Source organism: Pavona decussata, unplaced genomic scaffold (assembly GCF_977016875.1).
Source record: "Pavona decussata unplaced genomic scaffold, jaPavDecu1.1 SCAFFOLD_48, whole genome shotgun sequence".
Lineage (NCBI taxonomy): Eukaryota > Metazoa > Cnidaria > Anthozoa > Scleractinia > Agariciidae > Pavona > Pavona decussata.
Genome location: NW_028145470.1, coordinates 1,406,837 through 1,431,195, shown reverse-complemented (window position 1 = coordinate 1,431,195; position 24,359 = coordinate 1,406,837). Strand labels below are relative to the sequence as shown.

Here is a 24,359-nt window from a genome sequence, read left to right as displayed (position 1 = left end):
AGGGTGTGTTTTTTTTTAGGGGGGGGGGGGGGGGGATCGGAAAACGGAATTGTGATCTCAGATCATATGGATTCTTCATTACCAAACAAACGGAAGATCTGAAAAAAAGGATCATTTGCCATGACAACACGGGATGGAGACCTGAAAAGACGAAAATTACAGCTGGAAAAAAAAATAAATGAAATAAAATTGAAAACTGTTAAACGCCGCAAGAGAAGAAACAGTGTAGCGATCGATAAAACAGCGGATAAAAAAAGATGTCTGCTAAGTTACAAATCAACGACTTTCAAGGGTATTTTGGCGCTCAAATTGTTTAGGAAAGGTGCTTACAATTGCTGTAAACGACTCTTTTCTTGCAGTTTGTTTTTGCGTGAAAATTGCACAGAAACCTACCTTTTTTCGACCTTCTCGTGACAGGAAACTCAAAATGGCGCCAAGGAAACGGATAAGTTAGAACGTCATGTACGATAAATGTTGTATACCATTTCTGCGCGGAAAACCGCTTGTTAAAAACAAAATTTTCGAATCCTTTCCCAAAAAATGCTCGTATGGTGAATCACAAAACTTCGGATTTAGTTTTAATAGAAGAATCCACCCGGAGTGTGGATTTTATGGATTCATGGTCCGTTTTTGGATTTCACCAAGAAACGCACAATCCAATTTTGGATTTAGAATCCGGATTTCCCCCCCAAAAAAACGCACCCTTAATTAGATCCGAAATCAGTTGGTCTTCATTGTAAAAAAACAGTGTTGGTGTGTAAATGAGACAATCCTCGTACCCACCGAGGTCGAGGTCCGTACTGTAAGTTAGGAACTGAGATATTTCGCTAGCGCGGCCATAAATCAACTGGAAAGAACGAGGATCCGTAACTTACAGTACGGACCGAGAAAACGAGGTTAGTAAGATATTTATTATATCTCTGAGGTTAATAGGGCGCGAGGGAAAGGAAACTAGCCGGCCGGACAGTGGAATACGGCCCGCAAAATTGACCAATCACAGCACGCGTACTAACTGCAAAAACTGTTGCAAAAACTTGTTTTTGCAACAGCAATTGATAGTGAAGAGTAGGATTGGGATTGCGTGACCACAGTTCTCACGCCGGAATGTGTATGTGGTCAAGTGACAGCTTCGAATTTGTAACGCCTCTTCTCGCTCGTTCATAACACGACTGACAGTCAAGCGGATTCGTGTGTCGCGACTTAGTTCAAGTAAGTTATTTGTACAATTAAACATTTCAGTTAACTTATAGCGCGTTTTTTTTTTTTTTGGGGGGGGGGGGACTATTTTTGTAATGTAAATATTCGGTAATCGTGTTCTTTTTAGGCTCGATAAACAGCCGCTGTTCGGAAAAATGAGCCCGCGCTCCTACCAACACCGGACTCGAGAGATCGAAAGCGGCGGAAATCCTGCCTATGTTGTTTTGGGACCTCTTCTGTTTTTAAAATGAACGGACTACCGGAGTATTCCTTTCATTTTACTCCCGATGGCAGAGTGAACGGAATACGGTTTACTCAGATTCACAGAATGCGCATTCGTTTAAAAAAGTCTTGACGAGAAAATCGTAAGCGGCCCGCGAGGGATCCCCACGAACACTTGAATTCGGGCAGAATTCGAGCTCGCTTTCGGTGACGTCTTGCGTTTTGCAAAGCCCTGAGAAGTCAAAAGGACGACAAATTCTCCGTCTTTATTCTCTGTTAGCTTGCCTTTGTTTTTGTACGCGTTCAGGTGAGAATACTGAGAAAACAGCCCAAAAGTTTACAGTCACACTCGATGTGAAGTTGTACATGCGCAGCTGTATTGGCTTCGTCACGATTATTCAGTTTTCAGAATACCCTTTCTTTTGGGAATTTTTTTTTTGCATATTCTGTTGTTACTCTAAAACCGGAATAAGAATAACCAGTCCACTCTAAAAGAATGCGCCCTTAATGTTTCCTTCCTTCAGTATCCAGCTTATATATGTAACTATTAAAAACTGGATCATTGTATAATGCAATTCCAGGAATTTGGTTGGTTTTGCGGCCATGATATATGAACCATTATACCACACCCGAGAAATTACGATCCTTAAATTGCCTTCTGGTGGTTCTTTCAAAACGAAATCAGCAAGATCTAGAAATACATTTTTTATTTTTTATTGCGAGTTTTCGCCTTCTAAAGATTTAGAAGCATGTCACGCCTTCTCGGAGAATTATGTCAACACCGGGCTCACACTGTGAGCCGCCAGCCAATAACATAGTAGAACCCCTGACGTTCACAGGAAGCAAAATGGTGCTTCGCGGGAAAGTTATAGTTTTTCAGTCATTTTTTTCCCAGTTAGTTTCTACGAGCACGTTTTCGGTATTACCTAGGGGAAAAAACGTTTAACAAAAAAGAAACGAAAAGAAAAGAAGATAAACCGACAAGCAAGCACCAATGCAGCATCATAGGGAGGCACTAGTGGCCGACATGAAAGCTATCGGGTAAGTTTTGTTTGTGTTCAGTAACATTGCAAGTCTTCGAATTGATGAGCGTATTTTGGTTTATAAACCAAGATGTTCAAGAATACTAGAACCCCCAAAGGCAATCTCCTACACTTAACCAGGCTCGACGATGTAATAAATGAGGTTTAAAAGCATGGTTTTATTTTTTTTATTTGTTGAATACGTCGAGAGATACGACTTTTTAAAACCGTTTTGCCGGGTTACAAGTTAATGAGTGACGCATAATTTCATACGCGTTCCACATGATAAAAACTCGCTTCCATTTTTCAATTGAAAATGAAGTTCTTATGAACAGTCTTTTATAAAATATTGAAACTACAATATATAAGGTTTTTAAATTTAATGAAAGTACATTTACAGCAACAACAACATAAGAGTTGTACACTTTCAAGGTGAAATCAGTAAAAAGTACAAGTGCGCACCGTGAATCGTGAACTTGTAAACAAAACCGGAAACGAATGTTTATGCGAATATTTTTCAATAAAAAGCAAACGCGCATAATAGTATCTCATTGCATCTCATAGCACATTTCAATAGCTTTATTTTGGTGCAAGAACGAGAATTTTACGATGATTCAAACCCGAGCTATAGATTTTGAACAGTTTGCATCTTAAGTATCACGTAACACGCATCAACAGAGAGGCCGTTACGCGCACTGGAGGTGTAAGAAAAACTAAACGTGTAGCTACTTTCGGTAGTACGTTTTCAAATAGTTTATTAAACAACGTTTTAAAGCATGGTTTTCTTCCGTTCAATAGTTCAAAAGATATGAATTTTCAAACTTTTGGTTACACGTTAATGACTGACGCATAATTTCCATGCGTGCAAGATAATAAAAAACTCGCTTGAATTTTTCAAATGAAAATGAAGTCAGTTCAAATCGACATTCTATCATACAAGATTGAAAATAGAATATATAAGGCTTTCAATATCAATTAAACTACATTTATAGCATTAAAAGGATAGGAGTTTCCCACTTTTCAAGTTGAATCAGTGAACAGAAGAAGTACGCCTGTGTCTTTTCAGTTGCAGCATCGCGTTTTTGAGTTCTCTTTCGAGGAGCTCGTTTGCAGCTTTCTCAGGAGCCTTCGTATGTGCAGTCCACGAAACATTGCTCACTGGTCTAGGAAGATTCAAGATACTTAGCACCTTCTGTGCTGCAAAGTGATAAGAAATTGACTTGCCTATTTCCAAAACCACAGCACTCAAACTCGAGTGTAAACAAAAAATGCTAATAAGTTGAAATGAAGCCGTTGCCGCGAAAAGGTCGCTGGGGAGTCCACGCCTTACAGAGATTATGTCACCTTGAAAACTTATTAACTCTTTTACGAAATAACCTTTTTCTCAATGTTCTCGCGTGTGTTTTAAAATTTTAAATAATTTGTTTTTGAAAATGTAAGTTTAAGTAATTAACTTTAATTTGATGGAAAAATAAACATTCGGCAAAAAGTAGCCCCTCAAAGGTTTGGAGTAACCTTAAAAAAAACAATTATTCCACTCGTGCCGTGTGTGATATGAGATGACCTCGTTATCTATCATCTCACTTCAAACGCACGCTTACGAATAATTTGTGAAATAAACAGCACCCTACTCGAAAGCTCTGGGTTTATTTGTTTCGGAAAATCCTAGTGATCTGGATTCTTTGGATTTTAGACCTTACAATAAAGAAATAGGAAATCTATAAAGGAATTTGTTGCTGTAAAAACCACGTGTGCGTGGAAATGCAAAGTCTTTAGAGTTTCGTGCAGAAACTAGCTAGAAGACGAGTCTTTCCATCATTTCCCACGATGAACGAAATAATAAAAAAAGGAATATGGGTTCAATGAACTATTTCAACTATGGAATCATAGAAAAGGTCTACTTCGTCAGAACAGCAACCAACCAAGAACTAACGCCAAGAAACTGAATCGTTTGCCACCATTCAACCTGTTATTAACATGAGAATTTGCTTTATACTGACCCACCTTTTACGCTGTCTCATGTAAGCCTGTGAAAATTGGCGGGATTGTTTGTCGTGGCTAACCTTTTTGGCGGCGGAGAATTGAGAGGAGGCTCATCGCAGCGTTCGCACAACCAAAATGGGGACTTTACTCAACCACGACGGCAACGCCAACGAAAACGTCACTTGAAAATACAAGTTCGTGTTACTTGTACTACTTTGCGCTTATTTCAATTTGTTAAACTTCTACAATGTGGCCGAACTATCCAGTAACAGAACTGGTGGGAACGGTGTTCAAGTTAGCACAGAGAATGAAAATTTACTGTCATGTGCTCACGTTCTCCATAAAACCTTGAATTTTGGCATTTCACGTTGTTGTTTGGCCCAGGATGGCAACGAAATGTATCAAAATTTGTAATGTACGTGCACAGCATTGTTTAGCTCATTAAGCCTCTTCTTTATTGACGTTTTCGTTGCCGTCGGCGTCGTGTTTGCGTAAAGTCCCTAATGTTTGCCTCCGCGGGAACGGCACCGTAACCTTCAGTTTTAAAATGTGTATATTTTCAGTAACTTGACTCACTTGGGTGCACAAAGCCCTCTGTATCTTGAAGCTTTTTCAAATTGGCTATAAACTCCGCATGCGCTCTCCAACAACCTCTCCTCAACACGCTTCTTAAATTCTGCATTGAATGCAAGATCGAGTGGTTGAATGTTTCTCGTTGCGTCTGGAGGTGCAAGCCCCAATGTCGTCTGGCACCCTTGCGTTAGAATGGTCTTTATTCTGTCTGTTGTTTGAGCTCTTTCCGAATCATGGTTCATCATGGTTCATGGTTTTTGTTCCCCGAAAATAACGACCCCCCGAAAGTAACGATCCCCAAAGATTTCTAATTCCGAAAGTAACGAGGGTCGCTACTATCGGAACTGACTTTACGGTATTTCACGAAGGTAGAAATCTTTTCCTGCTTTAACATTCTTTTGCCCTTCATCATTCGTATGCTTACTAATTTGATGATGGCCTCGTATTAAGAACCGAAATATGTTGTTTCCTTGCTTATTGTTACATTTTAAAGGGACAATGTCACCCCAGGCGCATGCGCGCGTTGATATGAAGCGCTTTGAAATCATTGGCCCAACATTTTCAAATACCGTTGGAGACTATTTTCATGTTTGAATCGCATTCATCTTCGGAAAGTTTCTATTTACAAGCGTTCTTTAGTAACTACAGAGGCTGTTTGTTACGATCTTTTCAGAAAAACTTTTGTAATGGCGGAAAAGCAAAAAATCCCGCGACACGAGCTGTATGCAATTGAGTCTCAGCCAGACTTTACTGCGCATGTGCCACAGCTTAGATAGTCCTTTTTAAAGGACTTAAAAGTTCGCAAGATGTTTTTCGAGGTGGGTGTCAGTTATGCTATATTCTAAAAAAAGAGCAAGGCTGATTTCACGGTCAGGGAAGTATATTTTCCAATATTTCGAAAGGCACGGCCTTTCTTCTTCAGCCGGCGGTATGTTTGAGATTGACCCTGTGGCAAGATACGTTACAATTTTAAACGGTTACAATAGATACCTGAAAAAAGGCCAAAGTTACTGTAATGTCTGCACTCCAGACTACTACCCGATGGAAGTGGATTATCCTCAGAAACGACTCAGGCACGTTTCATTCCGCCATGTTGTATTTCACTTCAATCCCAACATGCAATACAGCATGGGTTGCACAGGTAACCCAATAAACAATCACTACATCTCCCCCTTATTTGAAATGAAGACAATAGGTGTAATGCAAAAATCTACACTAATGCTAAACTTGAACTGTAACAATCAAATAAAGAAATGTCAATAAAGCAATGTTCAAAGAGTCCAACGAGGAACTTTCTTAATGAAATAATGATACTAAATCTCGAATCTTTTCAAAGTCCTAATGTCAATATCAACATAGTCTTCAGAAACCATGTTGGCTCAGTCTCTTAAGTAACATAGTCTTTAAGCCAGCTTGGCTCAGCTCTCCTGCGCATTGACCTTCGGGGTTCAACACTCTGTTCTGGCATCCTAACAATGGGAGACTGTGGCAAGCTGGGTTCAGTGACAGGCTCAGTCACTGGCCCTTCTGCTGGGCTTCCAATAACTGGTTCAGGATCAGTTATGATAACCGGTTCTCTTACTGGTGTCTGTTCCAGTGGCCATGTCCCCTCTTTCTGTGGCTGAGGTGTCTGTGGTGCAGGGTCTATGAACCGTTTCAAATGACCCACATTCCTTTTAAGTAGAGTTTCACCCCGCTCAATGACCACCATATCTCCTCTCTTGGAAACTACACTGTATGGTTCTGGATCATACGTTGCAGATAACTTGTTCTGTTTCTTCCCCATTAGAAGCACCTTGTCTCCTTCTGACACATCAGACTCCACACTTCTTTTGTTTGCACTTTCAGCGCCTCTCTGTTTCCTCTCAGCATCCTGATCTCGCGCATGTTGATCTATAGTACCAGGCATCTCTTCTTCCTCAACGCTTTCAAACTCTGGCATCTTGGTCCGAATCTTCCTTCCATACAATAGCTCCGCAGGGCTAACACCTGTTGTAGAATGGGGCGTCGACCTGTACGCTAATAGGTACTTCTGTAATTCTTGTTGCCATGGCTTCCCTTCAGCATGGGCCGCACGCATCGCCTTAAGCAGTGACTTGTTCTGCCGCTCTACCTCTCCATTCGCTCTTGGCCACAGGGGAACAGTCTTCTTATGCTTGACTCCAAGCTCATCCAGGAACTCTTCCATCTCGTGACTTACTAGGTTTGACCCATTGTCGGTCCTTAATGTCTCTGGGATGCCGTGACGGGTGAAGTGCTTCTCTAGGCACTTGATTATGCTACTGCTAGATGTGTTACGTATTACATCCACCTCGATCCATCTGCTATAATAGTCAACAGTGACAAGCAGGTTATCTCCTGTCGGTAGTGGACCCATTAAATCTACCGCAAGGTCCCTCCAAGGCTTGGTTGGCATGGTTGTTGTCTTCACAGGAGGTGTGGTAGTAACAGGAGTCACAGCTTGACATCCAAGGCATTTCTTGCAATGTCTTTCCACCATAGCATTCATGCTCGGCCACCATACTTTACTTCGCAGGCGATCCTTTGTTTTCACTATCCCTTGGTGCCCCTCGTGGGCCAACTCTAGAACCCTCTCACGCAAACTCAGCGGTACAACAATACGCGTGCCTCTCATTACAAGCCTCCCAACCACAGTAACCTCGTCCCGCAAAAACTTGTAGGGGCTCGGTGCGGTAGACCAGTCCCCAGTCCTCCAACACTTGCGGATCTCTGTGAGTTCCTCATCCTCAGCGGAAGCTCTCTCTATCTCCCTGGTTGTCAGCGCCCGTGGGGTTGCACTGATTGCCACCATTCTTACAAACTCCTCAGTCGTGCTGCTACAGTGCGATGAAGCCGGTATCTTTGTCAAACGACTTAGACAATCAGCAATGTTCTGGCCTGAGGGTACGTGACGCACAGTGTACTTGAACGGCATGAGACGCAACACCCATCTCTCAACCCTGGCAGAAGGTTTGGACTTTGGTCCATAGATGGCCTCCAAAGCTTTGCAATCGGTAACAAGCTGAAATGACTCTAGCCCTGACAGATACAAACTAAACCTCTCACAACCCCAAACAACTGCTAATGCCTCCTTCTCCGTCTGACTGTATCGACGCTCAACGTCACTTAAACTACGACTTGCAAATGCGACCGCTCTCTTCACTCCCTGCTGCTCTTGCACCAGTATAGCCCCAAGTCCGACTGGGCTCGCGTCGGTAACCACCTCAGTTGGAGCATCCTTGTCATAGAAAGCCATCATTGACGCCTCGGCCAACTGCTTCTTTAAAGCCTCAAACGCTTCATTCTCCTCCTTTCCCCACTGCCACTCATTTTCTTGCCGTGTCAACCTCCGCAATGGTTCTGCCGTCGTTGCAAAGTTTGGAAGAAATCTCGAACTGAAACTGATAAGTCCCAGGAAACTCCGCAGCTCTGCAACACCTGTGGGGGCTTTTGTTTCATGCACTGCTCTGACCTTTTCCTCAGTTGGTCCCACACCATGCTTACTTAAAAGCAGTCCCATGAATACAATCTGATCCATTCCGATCTTGCACTTATCCTTGTTAAGGGTGAGGTTCCTCTCTTGCAAGCGCTTTAGCAATGTGATGAGATTTCTGTCATGGTCCTCATTTGTCTTTCCGTGCACAACAATGTCATCAGCTATGTTGGTGGTTCCAGGACAGTCAGCAATTGTCTGTCTGACAACATGCTGATACTGTTCAGGAGCACTGTTTATACCAAAACTCAGCCTCTTGTAACGGTACAATGAATCACCAGCTGAAAATGTTGTGATATCCCTGGACTCCTCTTCCAGCTCAATTTGATGGAATCCCATGTTCATGTCAAGCTTGGAGAAAACCGTACTTCCATTCATTTCCTCTAGCACCTCATCCACAGTAGGAATTGGCAATTTCTCCCTTTTAATTGCCTCATTCGCACGTCTCATGTCAACACATATTCGCACGTCATCTCTGTTAGGCTTGGGAGCAAACACAGCTGGGCTGACCCAGGTTGATGGACCGGAAACTTTCTCAATGATGTCAAGGTCAAGGAGTTCGTCTATCTTACTCTGGACTTTATCCTTCAACGGGTAGGGGATACGCCTTGGTTTCTGCGCTACAGGTGTAACTTCATGGTCAATATGCAGCTTAAGTTGAAAACCTGACAACTTGCCAACTCCCGAAAACACCTTTGGGAAGCGGTTTGCAATACTCTCAATGTCACTGCCTATGGAATAAATACCCACTAGCTCTGGCCCAACTTTTAACACTTGTAGCCTTTTAGCAGCTGAGCTACCCAGCAGACAACGCCCATCTCCTTCTGTTACGAGAATGTTCTCTATCACTTTCTGCCCATGACACTCGACAGTAGCCTCAAATTTACCGACAACTGCTAGAGACCCATTGCCATAAACGCGAAGATTTCTCTCTTCTGGCTGTAGCTTTACACGTAGGCCACTCCTCACCAGGTTATGAAACTGTCGCTCACCAAGCACAGTTGACTGTGCTCCAGAATCAACAAGCATTCTGGTAGTGGTACCATTGATTGTCACTGCTACAATGTTATCTTCACAAGCTCTTTCCCCGTTAAAGTTTATTGGGAAAGCAAAAGGCTCCTCTCCACTATCATAGTCAACCTGATTAACTTGTCGAGCCCTCGGCTGTGGATTACGTTTCCCACTACTGGAACGCCAATTATTACTCGCTCTTCCACCAGTCTTACCCTTTTCGCCCTCACTTCGGCAACATACTGCCCAATGCCCCTTTTTGCCACACTTCGCACATGTTTTACCCTTTGCAGGACATACCTTATCACGAGCAAAATGTCCGGGCTTCCCACACGCATAGCACTTGTTTATGCCTTGCCCGCTTGACTTTTCCTTGCTTTCGTTGTTCCTGACCAAATTCACGCTGGTCTGTCCCTCCCCTCCTGCAATTTGGTTTGCTTGACGTCGTGCCGTTTCCCATGCCCTGGCTGTGGTGAGGGCAGCTGCCAGCTGGATGTTCGGTACCTCAAACAACTTGGTACGTAGTTCTTGAGACGCGACTTTTTCTAACAGTTGATCCCGCACTGCAAATTCCAACTCCTCGGCCCCATAGCCGCAGTGTCGTGCTTGTTTCCTGAGGCGGAGAACGAACGAGTCCACATCTTCGCCGGGCTCCTGGCGTACTTGGCGTAGAACGTGTCGCTCGTAAGCGGCGTTTTCCTGGACATGGAAATATGCATTTAATGCCCGAATGCTCTGTTGATAAACATCATCCGCGGCTGCATCGGCAAGGGGAACGATCGTTAGATTTTCGAAGATATCTTGCACTCCGGAACCAGCCCTATAAAGTAATTCGCTTTTCTTTCTCGCTGGGTTTTGCAAATTCGCTTTGCCTTCTGCGTAGTACGTAAAACCTCGCAGCCACACTCGCCACCTTTCGCTCAACTCTGATTTGGAACCGGTAATATCCATCGGTTGAATATTATGACCCGCCATACTGCTAGATAGGATGATTCTCGATATCCTCGTCGCCAATGTAATGTCTGCACTCCAGACTACTACCCGATGGAAGTGGATTATCCTCAGAAACGACTCAGGCACGTTTCATTCCGCCATGTTGTATTTCACTTCAATCCCAACATGCAATACAGCATGGGTTGCACAGGTAACCCAATAAACAATCACTACAGTTACATAGACAAAAACGTTACAATTTGGTCTACGGTGTTATATTCGGTGTTATATGCTATATTCCCAGGTTTCCCGAGTTAGTAGTTAGCGAGGCTAGCCTACTTTAATAACGCTCATAAAGATCGCGAGCGAGGACGGTATGTTTTTGTAGAAAACTACCATGAGACTGAAATGAACGTTCAAGTGAAATTCCCCTAAAAGAGTCGCATCAAATGTTAATTTCAAAGGACAATCGTAAACGTAAAACTATCGGCTTCAATTATCCTTTGCTATCTGCGTGTTTTTAAAATTATCCCCTCTGCCATGAAATAAATGAACTCAAAAGTCATTCAAAGGAAATAACTGAAAATAGCTGGATCAGAAGACTCAGACCTACAACCAAGGGCAGAAGTCTTGGGACAATTCTCATTTATGTTACTTGCTTATGTACGCAAAACAGACATGAACGCACGAATGAAAAATCCTCTCCCCCCCCCCCCCCTCCGTAACAACGTTAAAATCGTACGCTCAGAATGCTTTGTGAACTTCAACATTAGTTCATTGGGTGGGGCTGGGGGGGGGGGGGGTATGTTGAAGGAGCACAATATCTTTGAAAATGCATTGAATAGCGCTATAGCATGGCTTCCGTGCGCCTATTGAATGGAGTTATGTTTTATGATTCAGTATTTAAAACATAATTCATGTCTCAGTGTAAACCAATTGTCATTAAACGTTATAAATATGGGAAACTCGTGATCACAGTTGCCCACTGGCCTCCAAGACGACTCGTCTAAAACCGACTGCGTGGGAGGCTAAGTTCCCCACGCGTGGCGTCAAACACGTGACCCGACATGACTCATTGCACAAGATATTTCCGCTTTCGCTTTGTTAGTATCTTGATCACTTGGTGTACAAGGCAGACATATTTACCAAGCTTTTCTTCGCCTGGCTATAATCGAACAAACCAGTGTATATCGTGTGATCTCTGCAAGAAACTTCAGTGTCCCACACAATTGAATAGCTGGTACGTATTGCTGATTATGTCTGATTTTGATAGCTGTGCAGGAATGGGTGCACTCTACTGAGGCGGATCATGTGAATGTGCGTGTTTATTTCTGGAACTTGAACACGGGAATATATTTGCTTTTTAACAATGTATGTGTGAGATGTAAAATCGTCGACAAAACATCTTAGCGTCTAAGGTGTATTTCTTTTTGTTAATCACTCTCGTGTGACACAGGTTAAAGAAAAATCCCAAATATAAAACTCTAATATTAATTGATTTTGTCTGCATCCCGTACCTTTGTGTAAGTAACTCTCGATAAATGATGTCTCCCAAGAACTATTGGACGATTTTGCTGTTCAAACGATCATAAAGCCAGCGACACCTGGCGATTTTATACGCCGAACGCGGCGAATTTGATGGCCGATTTTCGCCACCGATTGATGCGGACACACTTGGCGATGTTTTTCGCCGATCGCGGCGATGTGGCAGTTTTGAAAACTCATGTGATAAAATCGCTCAACCTTATGGGTTGGCTTTACTGGCGATTCGAAGCAATGACCGTAGAAAATCGCGGGAACGGGCACTCTTAGTGAATGCTGGCGAATTTAATCGGCCATAACTGATATGCCAGATATCGGCGATTTTATACGCGGCGATCGGCGAAAATCGCAATCGCTGCACCGGGCACACCTGGCGATTTTCGCCGATCGCGGCAATCAGCGTATAAAATCGCCAAATGTGTCGCTGGCTTGAGCTAGCCGCAATAGATTTCTATTCTCGTTGCCCTTTATTTACGTACACAAAAACGTAGTATCTTTCAACGTGAACACAAACGTCTACCGTAAGACTAAGTCTTGATCGAGGAATCTTGTACTAAGTAAAACTACTGCATTTATTACCTCATGTACAAAGGTCAAAATTTTGAGTTTTGCAAATGGTCTCGGCTGGAAGGTCGTTTCCTGTCGATTACAACCTTATGATTAGAGTTTGTTTGATTCAGGGGAATATCAAAGTGATCTTATGTAGCGTGACTTTTTGTTGTTGCTCAAGCCGTACATGCAAAGTCACGAAAAATTAAGTGCATCACGCATTGTTTTCTCTATTTTCCCATGACTTGTCTCAATGTGAAAGGCTACGTTTTATTGCATACATGTATAGTTATCATCATGCATGCGATTTACAAAACTTGTAACCAGCCTTGTTTTTTAAGCTTCTGTGGATGGTTGTTAGTAAAACGCGTGACCAAAATTTTTCGCGAGCGTGATCGTAGTCACGCACATTTGTTTTTACATTCCGAACTTTTAAAGTTCCTGAGGATGCTGAGAAGAAGTGACAATCTGCTTCTTAAATTTTGAGCTTTTCGAACTTGTGAGATGGTTATTTCAGTTTTCTCGTGAAAACAGATGTTTATAGTTGTAGAGTTTATTTCGTTTTGTTCGGCAAGCATATACCGCTTCATGTCGCGATTTTCCGCCTCGCTTACTTGTCCAAATAAATACTTTACGCCCTTTTACGGGAAGCAAATATCAGAAAATACATGTAATTCAAAACATCTTAATATACTATCTTGATTTGAAGTGCAAAATTTATCAGCGAGGCAGAACTCACGGTCTTCTGTTGAGGAATAGTTTCGGAAGATTAACCGCAAACCAAGACAACCGGCCCGTGTCCAGAAGATCATACGGAGACAAATCAAGGCATACATCTTTTCCCTGGTTAGTTGAGGGAACGTGAAATCGCTTGACGTTTGAACGCGGCTTGATTGTGTTCCGATTTACTTTTCAAGTCGATTGACCTTTGGCAGTAGGGCTTTCCAAACAGTGTAAACTAAGATCCCCCCCAAAAAAGAAGAGGATTATATTTTTTTCATGTACACTATTCTCGTATGCAGACAAATCCTTGTAGCAAAGGGTTTCTTTCCATTCAGATGGAAAGGGCGTTTTCCGTCTATTCGTTTCAACTGTAATTGTATCAACCCTCTCACAGTCTTAAAACATTATATGTAACAACTCTGTAATGAGGAAGCCTTATTCTATAAGCCCTATGGCTTCTCCCAAGTCTTCCTCGCCACTTTCACTGTAATATATATATCTTTTGTACTCGTAAACAACGAAAAAATAATATTAATGATAATAATAAAAAAAGAAAAATTATAAGTGAAAATTCTCCGTTACGCTTTTACTCCTTTTGTTAACAACCAGTTGTATTAAAAATCGCTCGTATTCGCGAGGCCGATAACATTCGATATATGACAGCCGTCGCCAACTGATTTCATATGATACAAATTTCGTGTTTGTCGGCAACCACTTGAATTCTTTTGTTTTATTCGACTATACTACACAAAGAAAACTGGATCATGTGTACTATGGGTGGTCTCGGTCGATATGTCGACCGATATATCGACCGACTATTGGTCGATAGTCGGTCGACAGTCGACCGATGTATCGGTCGACAAATCGATGGGTATTTAGCGATCGACTGTCGGTGAAGTATCGGTAGATTGTCGGTCAAATATCAGTCAAATATTGGTCGAATATCGGTCAAGTATCGGTCAACTATCGGCCGAGTATCGGTCAAGTATCGTTTAGCCAACGTACCTGAAACAGTTATTTAACCTTAGTTCTTAGCGCTACAGGTGTTAATTGTAACTTGGACTCGGCGTGATCTTTAGATAGTGTACCTTACAGTTACCTTTATTGTAGATGAGTTTTCGATTAAGCGGAGAACTCATATAAATGGAAGGCTAGATTGCAGAATACCAGGCCCACAAAATATCTTAAATAAAAAAACTTGCTACTATACGCAGTGCCGCAGTCGTCATAATTAACATAAAAACTGTATAAAAACTTCACGAATACACCTCGTTCTTTCATCCACTGCGGGAGTGCGGCTGCCTCATCCCCAGTCGCCCGCGCGATAGTAAAAAAAGCAAGTGCAACTGTTTTCTGCGTTCCGGTGGATTTTTTTCAAAGTTTTTTACAGTGTTCTTTAGCCGATTTCTCTTGATCAATCCTTAAAAGCACTGGATAAGGTCCTTTAGAACACAGGGAATGGCTGCAGGAAATCTCAACTAATCTTTTAAGTTTTTCTATGCAACTGGGCCCTGAGTTTATGTGATTGAACTTCCTGAATACATTTGTACGGAAAACGAGAGCAGACTGGGTTTATTGATTTTGTATTACTGATATTGATCATTATATGCATATACAGCTGTTTCCTACATTTTGAACCCCCTGGCAAACAATAAATAGATACATGTGGCATTTTTAACCGTTGAAAAAGAAGATTTCACTAGTTTTTCTTTTCGAGATTTATATTTTTCTGACTGAGTCAAAATTTTTGAAAGAGCTGTAAATGGTTTGCGTTCATTCATAATTTAGAAATTTATTCTTTTTTCGGTGTTCATCGCGTTCAGTCGCTCGTGATATTACTTTTTGGGAGATTTGGGTTTTGTAAGTTTCTGGGGTTTTGTGTAATATCCATGTGAACAGATTGTTTATACTTGGAAAACTATGTTGTGTCGACAGTCGACCGATAGTCGACCGACCATCGACCGATATATCGGTCGATATATCGACCGATAGTCGGTCGATATATCGGTCGACATATCGACCGTGACCACCTATAGTACACATGGCAGTCATTAACGATGGAAAAAACGCGCACGTTTAGACGAGTCTGACAAAACGCGTATACGCGTCTGCGTTGCTCATTTAATTCTGACGTGCACTATAGATCCTTTGGAGTTATGTTGTGTTAGGCTGTACAGTATACAATCTTGTAATGTGTTACAGCGGATATCACTTTGTGACAGAGCGGTTTCCGATTCAGTGTCGTAAAACCAAAACCAAAGTAATTACTCTGGCCAATCGCAACTAATGTAAACAATACAACGAGCCAATCAGAATTCGAAGCAAATACATGTAACCGGCGTCAAGCGCGGGAAAACGCGTCTGGCTACACGATTGGTTTTTGTTTGGATTCCCATTGGTTGAGAATATGGCGCGAATTTTGCTAACCAATCACAGAGCGTAGTATTGCAAAACCAAAGCAAACGCGAAATTACATTCGACACTCAACTGAAAACCACTCTATTCGAGATAATTGGTTTTTATGCCCTAGTTTTCCATAAAGGAGTTGTAGCTTAGAAAATTCTGGTCGTTGTCTAACAGATCTCTAATCTCCCTTATCCCTGCACTCAACCATGATCAGTACAAGAATGGACGATTTTCTACTCTTATGTGAGAGTACCATATACATGTGGAGGCAAAATCTAGTACTGCATAATTTCTTTCAAGAATGGGTTTTTGAGATTGAGCAGGGTAGTATCCTGCTGTTTTAAATTACTTCGGCCCGAAGTAAATTAAAACACCCTCATTTTCTTCTTGGGAGGGGTGGTGGTGGAGGGGGGCACAGACCCTCCAAAATTAATACGTCACGCACATGTAATGTTACAAATATGTCACGCATGTGTTCCACCCCCCAGACATTTGTTTCTTTTACGTAAATCCGTAAACATGTTGTTGTACGGTTTACGTTTTGTGTATATATATATAAGCATGTAACCATCACTTGTAAAACAAATCTCTGATGAAGTTGCTGCCTTAGTCTAACTAAACGCGTAGAATAAAAAAACCTTTTACAATTCAAGTTCGTTCAGTGAGATACCCCTAGATCCATTTCATTTTCAAGGATTCATTAAAGCTTAAAATATCTAATATTTTAAGTCCTCTCTTTTTGTAATAATTTAACACTGTCGTCCATTTGACTTTTTCACCCTTACCGTCCCAAACGAAATCATACAATATGGAGTTGACTTCCTTGAGTATGTCAGGAGGTGTTGGAAGAAATGCCAATAAGTAGACAATTTGGGATACGGCTAGAGCTTTTCTGATTGTTATTTTACCTTCTAGCCGACCAGCTATCTGAGATACCCTTTTCTTTTCTCAATTTTCTCAAGAATTTTCTGGTACTTCTTTACAAAAGATGCGTTTTTCTCTGACAGGGTTACACGTAATGGAGTATTCACTGGAGCAATTGAACTACTTTCGAATTTGCTACGTAGGGTTCAATTTGGTCCCTATAGGACTGCGAAAGATCTTTAGAAACGAATGGGATTTCCTCTACAAGACAACTCCGCTTGGAGAATGGAAAGACACGCCGCAGAATGGCCGCGACTTCTACAATAATGAATCTCGAAGTAGTCACAGAAAGAATGCTCGATATCTTGCGACAATACAGAGAGGCAATACGGTTGAATGGGATTGTACCAGTCTGTTCTTTGCGATCCTGTACTCAGATACCATTGGAACTACACTTAGTGCAGCTGTCAACAAAGATGTCGGCGATCTTCGTCAAGTTCGAAACGAAATTGCTCACATCAGTGAGGCTAAATTGACAGATGCCGATTTCCAAAATCACGTCGGAAGAGTTATAAATGCTTTTATTTCCTTGGGTCTTCCCATTAATGACATCGAAGACGTAAAGCTGCAGACGAGCTTTCCAACTGAAGAACTAAAAAAAGTGAGGAAGGAAGTTCGTGATCTCAAAAGTGAATTGGACCAGACGAAATCTGACTTACAGGCAACAAAGAACGTATTACAAAGCACACAAGCTGATTTGTTTTCGGCAAAAGAAGAAAATAAGACCCTCACACAAGAAATAAGTTTCAAACCTGAGCCATTTTGTTTTCTGGCATTAAAACCACCGCACGAAGTCATCAGACGTTCCAGTGATATTGAAAGAATATCAAACAGAATGCAGGAACTTCACGATGGTTCCAACGGAGCAGTTAGCACTATTTACTTGTCAGGAAATCCTGGGTGTGGAAAAAGTCAACTTGCCCGTCAACTTGGACAGGAGTTGTTTTCAAAAAGATCAGATAATGCTGAAGACATGACGTTTGTTGCAACACTGAATGCGGAAAGCATTGAGACACTTACTGACTCTTACATCACCCTCGGTAGACACCTAGGAATTACAGAATATGCCTTGACTAACCTAGAAATTTCAAAAAGAGAAAAGCCAGGAGAAACCATTCAACAACTTCTTCGCTTGATTTTGCCGCAGGTTAGAAAGTACTCCAATTGGCTGATTATAGCGGATAATGTCATTGACTTGAGCTTAGTCCGAAGTTTTCTACCTCAGACTGGCAGTGAGGATTGGGGCCATGGTCAAGTGTTGATCACTACACAAGATAGCACTGTAGTTCCCCATAATGCTCCACATACTCACCATGAATCATTTAGTAAAGGAATGCAGGCAGCTGATGCAGTGGATTTGCTGGAAAAGGTATCGCAAATTTCTGACCGAGAACAAACAGAACATGTTGCTACTGTTCTCGATTATCAGCCGCTGGCCTTAGCAGCTGCTGCTTATTACGTGCAAACGGTTGCAAAGAATGGATCTCCAAACTACAGTTGGGCGATGTATGTGGAAGGACTATCACAGAGGCAAGGAGAAGCGACTGAAAATGTTCTCGCCAGTGAGAGTGCGGCTTATCCAAAAACAACCAGTAGCGCTGTAAAAATGGCCTTGGAAAGAGCTATTGAATCTGATGAAGTTCTTCGTCATACATTTTCTTTCTTTGCGCTCTGTGCGTTCGAAGTTCTTCCAGTTGACGCTATGGTAGACTTCGTGAAAGCTCGAATCACGGACCAACCAGAAGAGTTACTCAAGACAAAGATTTTAAGATCTTCTCTAATTCTTTCTTCAATCGAAGACGAAGAGGGGCACCAGTACTTAGGTTTGCATAATATCGTCCATTCAGTGCTTAAACGAGGTTCAATTTGCAAAAAGGAATCATCGGATAATACTCAGAGCATAGCAGAAGCAGTCAAGATTTTTAGATCCTTACTTAAATCAGCAGACAAGAACAACTGGGCAGTATTAAAGAAGCTAATTTTCCACTGCAAATCTCTGCTTGAGCACATGACGTCTAATTTGACTTCGCCTGAAAGCATTATCGTAAAGAATTTGACACTTTTCGTAACCCTTTATGAAGTTGTTGACTGGCTAGACATTTTTGCCCAAACTTGTATACAAATGGGTGATTTTTCTTTTGTGAAACACGTTGTAGATATAGCCTACAGTTTACAAGGGAACTTAGGTAATACTAAGGAAGAAGCCTCACTGAAAGCAAGGATTTTCTCGACCAGCGGAAACGTTTACCAGCAAATTAAAAACTACATCCAAGCAAAGGAATTTCACGAGAAATCACTGACGATCAGCAAGAGTATTTTCGGCGAAGAGAGCTTAGCAGTAGCAACAAACATTGGGAATTTGGGATCAGCTTACCTAAGCCTTGGAAACTTCAATCAAGCCAGAGAACTTTACGAAAAGGCACTACTAATTCAGAGGAAGATTTTGGGCGACGAACATGCCCATATAGCAACAAGCTACAACAACTTGGCATCAGTGTACAGCAGCATTGGAGATAAAAAGAAAGCCAAGGACCTTTACGAAAAGGCACAGCTGATTCGAAAAAATCTTTCCCTTGAAGAGACTGTTAATGCAGCGGAAACGTATGGCAACCTGGGAGATGTGTACAGTGATAATGGAGACTACGAACGAGCCAAAGACGTTTACAAAAAGGCACTGATGATTAGCAAAAAGATTTTTGGCGAAGAGCATCCCAAAGTATCAGCAAGCTGTAGCAAGTTGGCAACACTATGCCTCCGCATTGGTGAATACAATCAAGCCAAAGAACTTTACGAGAAGGTACTGCTTATTGAGAAAAAGATTAACAACGAAGAGGATTCTAGCATGGGATTCCTCTATAACCAACTGGGAGTAATTTACTGTAACATCGGCGACTTCAGTCAGGCCAAGGAATTTCATGAAAAGGCACTGGCGATTGCGAAAAAGGTATGGGGCGAAGAACATTTAAACGTAGCGACGAGCTATGGTAATTTGGGAGGAGTTTACCTAAGCCTTGGAGAATTCAATGAAGCCAAGGAACTTTACGAAAAGGCACAAATTATTCGAAAAAATCTTTTCCTCGAAGAGACTGTCGATTCAGCAAAACGTATGCCAACTTGGGAGATGTGTACAGTGATATTGGAGACTACGAACGAGCCAAAGAAGTTTACGAAAAGGCACTGACGATTAGCAGAAAAATTTTGGGCGAAGAGCATCCCGAAGTATCAGCAAGCTGTAGCAAGTTGGCAACACTATGCTGCCGCATTGGTGAATACAATCAAGCTAAAGAACTTTACGAGAAGGTAATGCGTATGATTCTAGCATTGAATTCATCTATAACCAATTGGGAGTAATTTACTGTAACATTGGCAACTTCAGTCAGGCCAAGGAATTTTACAAAAAGGCACTGGTGATTGGTAAAATGGTATGGGGCGAAGAACATTCACAAGTAGCAACGAGCTATGGCAATTTGGGAGGAGTGTACCTAAGCCTTGGAGAATTCAATCAAGCCAGAGAACTTTACGAAAAGGCGATGCTACTTCAGAGGAAGATTTTGGGCGACGAACACGCTCATGTAGCAACAAGCTACAACAACTTGGCAGTAGTGTACAGCAGCATTGGAGATGAAAATAAAGCCAAGGAACTTTACGAAAAAGCACAGCTGATTCGTAAAAATGTTTTCCTTGAAGAGACTGCCGATGCAGCGGAAACGTAGCAACTTGGAAGCAACTTGGAAGATGTGTACAGTGACATTGGAGACTACGACCGAGCCAAAGAAGTTTACGAAAAGGCACTGATGATTAGAAGAAAGATTTTCGGCGAAGATAACGATGCTGCAAGAACACTTTATGAAAGATTGGCAAGATTAACGAACGCATTCTCACCGGCAGACAACCAAGCCAAAGTCCTGAAGAAGAATACACCGTGAAGTTCTTTTGTGATTATTACTCCTCTTTTGACAAATTTTTGTGAGGTGGGTCAGATGTCGGAAAATTTGCTCATCCACTTTCTTACCATTCAGCGGCCAGGTTTAGACAAAGGCACTAATTTCAGACAGCTTATTAATGAACCGAAATCATGTACATAACTATGGTCTCCTATTTGTCAGGGTGCATTTTTTTTGAGAATCCAAAAACGGATTTGCGATCTCATCATATGGATTCTTCACCACCAAGAAAACGGAAGATCTCAGTGAACTGAAAAAGAATCATTTGACATGACAACACGGGATGGAGACCTAAAAGACGAAAATTACAGTTGGAAAAAAGAATTCAATGAAATAAAATTGAAAATATTTAAACGCCGCAAGAGAAGAAATAGTTTAGCGATCGATAAAACAGAAGTTACAAATCGACGACTATCGTGGGTATTTTTGCGCTCAAATTGTTTAGGAAAGATGCTTACAATTACTGTAAACGCTTTTTTCTTGCAGTCTTTTTTTTTAGCGTGAAATTTGCACGGAAACTACCTGTTTTCGACCTTCTCGTGACAGGAAAATTAAAATGGCGCGAACAAAACGGACAAGTTAGAACGTCATGTACGATAACTGTTGTGTACCTTTTCTGCACGGACTGGAAAACCGCTTGTTAAAAACTTCTTTCGAATCCTTTCCCAATAATCGCTCAGATGGTGACTTAGGTCAAGTAAGTTATTTGTACAATTAAACATTTCAGTTAGCTTATAGCGCGTTTTGTGTGTGTGTGTGTGTGTGTGTGTGGGGGGGGGGGGGGGGGGGCTGGGGACTTTTTTTGTAATGTAAATATTCGGTAATCGGTAATCGGTAATCGTGTTCTTTTTAGGCTCGATTAACAGCCGCTCTTCGGCAAAATGAGCCCGCGCTCCTACCAACACCGGACTCGAGAGATCGAAAGCTGCGGAAATCCTGCCTTTCTTGTTTTGGGACCTCTTCTGTTTTCAAAATGAATTCCTTTCATTTGACTCCCGATACCAGAATGAACGGAAAGAACAGAAAGCGGTTTACTCAGAATACACAGAATGTGCATTCGTTTAAAAACGTGCTTTTACGCAAAAAAATCGTACGCGGCCCGCGAGGGATCTCCACGAACACTTGAATTCGGGCAGAATTCGAGCTCGCTTTCGGTGGCGTCTTGCGTTTTGCAAAGCCCTGAGAAGCCAGGAGGACGATAAATTCTTCGTCTTTATTTTCTCTTAGCTTGCCTTTGTTTTTGTACGTGTTCAAGTGAGAATACTGAGAAGACAGCCCAAAAATTTACAGTCACAGTCGTTGTAAAGTTGTACATGCCCAGACGTATTGGCTTCTTCACGACAATTCAATTTTTAGAATATCCTTTCTTTTGGGAATTTTCATTTCGATTATTCTGTTGTTACTCATATACCGGAATTAGAAAAAAAACAACTAGTTCTAAAAGAACGCGCACTTAAGGCTGGTTCATATGTGCGACGCAAACGCAAGAGCAAGCGCAAGCGACGTTCACACGCCGAACGCAAACGCAAGCACAATAGCGGCAATCTTGTTCCCAGAGTCCGCGTTACCCTAGAGCAGCAGTCGGTAAACGAGGACTCTGGGAACGAGAGGAGGACGTCATCTTGGGTTGAACATAAACCGTAGAGGCATGTAATTATTATTTTTATCTTACGCTTGCGTTTGCCTTTACGTTGCCCCGATTCACGTGTGAAATGAAAATGGAAGTGCAAGGAAATGAAAAATTTTCCATTTCTTGCGTTGGCTCTTGCGTTTACATTTGCGTTTGCGTTGCTCGTGTGAACCAGCCCTTAATGGTCCCCTCTTATTTCCAGCTTATATCTGTAACTATTAACAACTGGCTCATTGTATAATGTAATTCCAGGAATTTGGTTGGTTTAGCGGGCATGCTATATGAGCCATTATACCACAACCGAGAAATAGCGACCATTAAATTGCCTTGTGGTGGTTCTTTCAAAACGGAATCAGCAAGACCTAGCAATATATTTTTTTATTGTTTTTTTAAAAAAAAAAAAAACAATTATTCCACTCGGGCTTGCGTGATATGAGATGACCTCGTTGACTTTCTATCATCTCATATCAAACGCACGCTCATGAAATAATTGTTAAATAAACAGCAGCCCACTCAAAACCTCTGGGTATATTTGTTTGGGAAATTCTAGTGATCCGGATTTCGTGGATTTTAGTCCTTAGAATAAAAAAATAGGAAATCTATCAAGGAATTTGTTGCTGTGAACACCACGTGTGCGTGGAAATGCGAAGTCTTAAGAGTTCGTGCAGAAACTAGCTAAAAGACGAGTGTTTCAATCTTTTCTCACGATGGACAAAATAAAAAGAGAAATACGTCTTCAATGAACTATTTCAACTATGGAATCATAGAAAACATCATCTACTTTAGAAAATCGTTGGCCGCAATTCAACCTGTTATTAACATGAGAATTTGCTTTATGCTGATCCGCCTTTTAAGCTGTCTCATGTTAGCTTGTGAAAATTGGCAGGATTGTTTGGCGCGGACAACATTTTGTTGGCGGAGAATTGAGAGGAGGCTCATCGCAGCGTTTGTGCAACCAAAATGTTTGCCTCCGCGCGAACCTTCAGCTTTGAAATGTGTATATTTTCAGTGACTTGACTCACTTAGCTGTACAAAGCTGTATCTTGAAGGTTTTTCAAATTGGCTACAAACTGCGCATGCGCTCTCCAACAACCTCTCCTCAACATTCTTCTTAAATTCTGCATTGAATGCAAGATCGAGTGGTTGATTCTTGCTCGTTGCGTCTGGAGGTGCAAGCCCCAATGTCGTCTGGCACCCTTGCGTCAGAATGGTCTTTATTCTGTCTGTTGTTTGAGCTCTTTCCGAATTTCCACAATTCCGACACCCCGAAAGTAACGAGCCCCAAAGATTGCTAATTCCGAAAGTAGCGAGGGTCGCTACTATCGGAACTTTACGGTATTTCACGAAGGCAGAAACCTTTTCTTGCTTTCACATTCTTTTGCCCTTCATCATTCTTGTGCTTACTAATTTTTTTTTCTGTAATTGTTGGCTTTTCGTCATCACCTTTTCAGTAAGCTCAACACATGAATCTAAGTATTGTTATTCTGTACGTTTGATGATGTTCTCGTAATAAAAACCGAAATATGTTGTTTCCTTGCTTATTGTTACATTTTAAAGGGACTATGTCACACCAGGCGCATGCGCACGTTGATATGAAGCGCTTTGAAATCATTGGCCCAGCATTTTGAAAGACCGTCGGAGACTGTTTTCATGTTTGAATCGCATTCATCCAAATGTTTTATTTACAAGCGTTCTTTAGTAATTACAGAAGCTGTTGCGATGTTTTTGAAAGGTTTTGCAATCGTGGAAAAGCAAAAAATCCCGCGACGAGTATGGAAATAAGTCTCAGCCGGACTGCCCATGTGCCCCAGCTGACATAGTCCTTTTAAGTTTGCAAGACATTTTTCGAGGTGGGTGTCAGTTATGCTACATTCCCAGGTCTCCAGAGTTAGAAGTTAGTGACGGCATAGCCTACTTTGACGCTCATAAAGATCGCGAGCGAGGACGGTATGTTTTTTTGTAGAAAACTACCGTGAAACTGAAATGAATGTTCAAGTGAAATTCCCCAAAAAGAGTCGCATCAAATGTTAATTTCTAAGGACAGTCGTAAACGTAAAACTCTTTTTTTTTTTACACTATCCGCTTGGATTATCCTTTGCTATATGTCTGTTTAATTATCTCCTCCGCCATAAAATAAATGAACTTGAAAGTCCTTCAAAGGAAATAACTGAAAATAGCTTGGCCAGAGGCGTCAGACCCACAACCAA

At 41.7% G+C, this 24,359-nt stretch overlaps 1 protein-coding gene and 1 long non-coding RNA gene across 3 annotated transcripts in view; one reads left to right on the top strand and one right to left on the bottom strand.

The window, feature by feature from the left end:
- The window catches only part of LOC146481674 (uncharacterized), a 39,324-nt gene that overhangs the window by 6,995 nt on the left and 7,970 nt on the right, over positions 1-24,359 (top strand). Inside the window, exons 1-2 of one of the 2 annotated variants that reach the window (XM_085107731.1) lie at positions 11,546-11,674; positions 16,662-20,604. The exons of the other annotated variant lie outside the window; for it this stretch is intronic. Coding sequence (XP_084963857.1) covers positions 16,673-19,759 — 3,087 coding nt within the window. The 5' untranslated portion in view covers positions 11,546-11,674; positions 16,662-16,672 and the 3' untranslated portion in view covers positions 19,760-20,604. Of the gene's footprint in view, positions 1-11,545; positions 11,675-16,661; positions 20,605-24,359 lie in introns of those variants that run through there. 2 annotated transcript variants of the gene reach the window in all.
- On the bottom strand, positions 30-22,025 carry LOC146481676 (uncharacterized). The gene is made up of 2 exons (XR_014864286.1): positions 21,544-22,025; positions 30-1,478 (listed from the first exon to the last, which is right to left on the bottom strand). It is a non-coding gene; the product is annotated as an uncharacterized LOC146481676 (long non-coding RNA).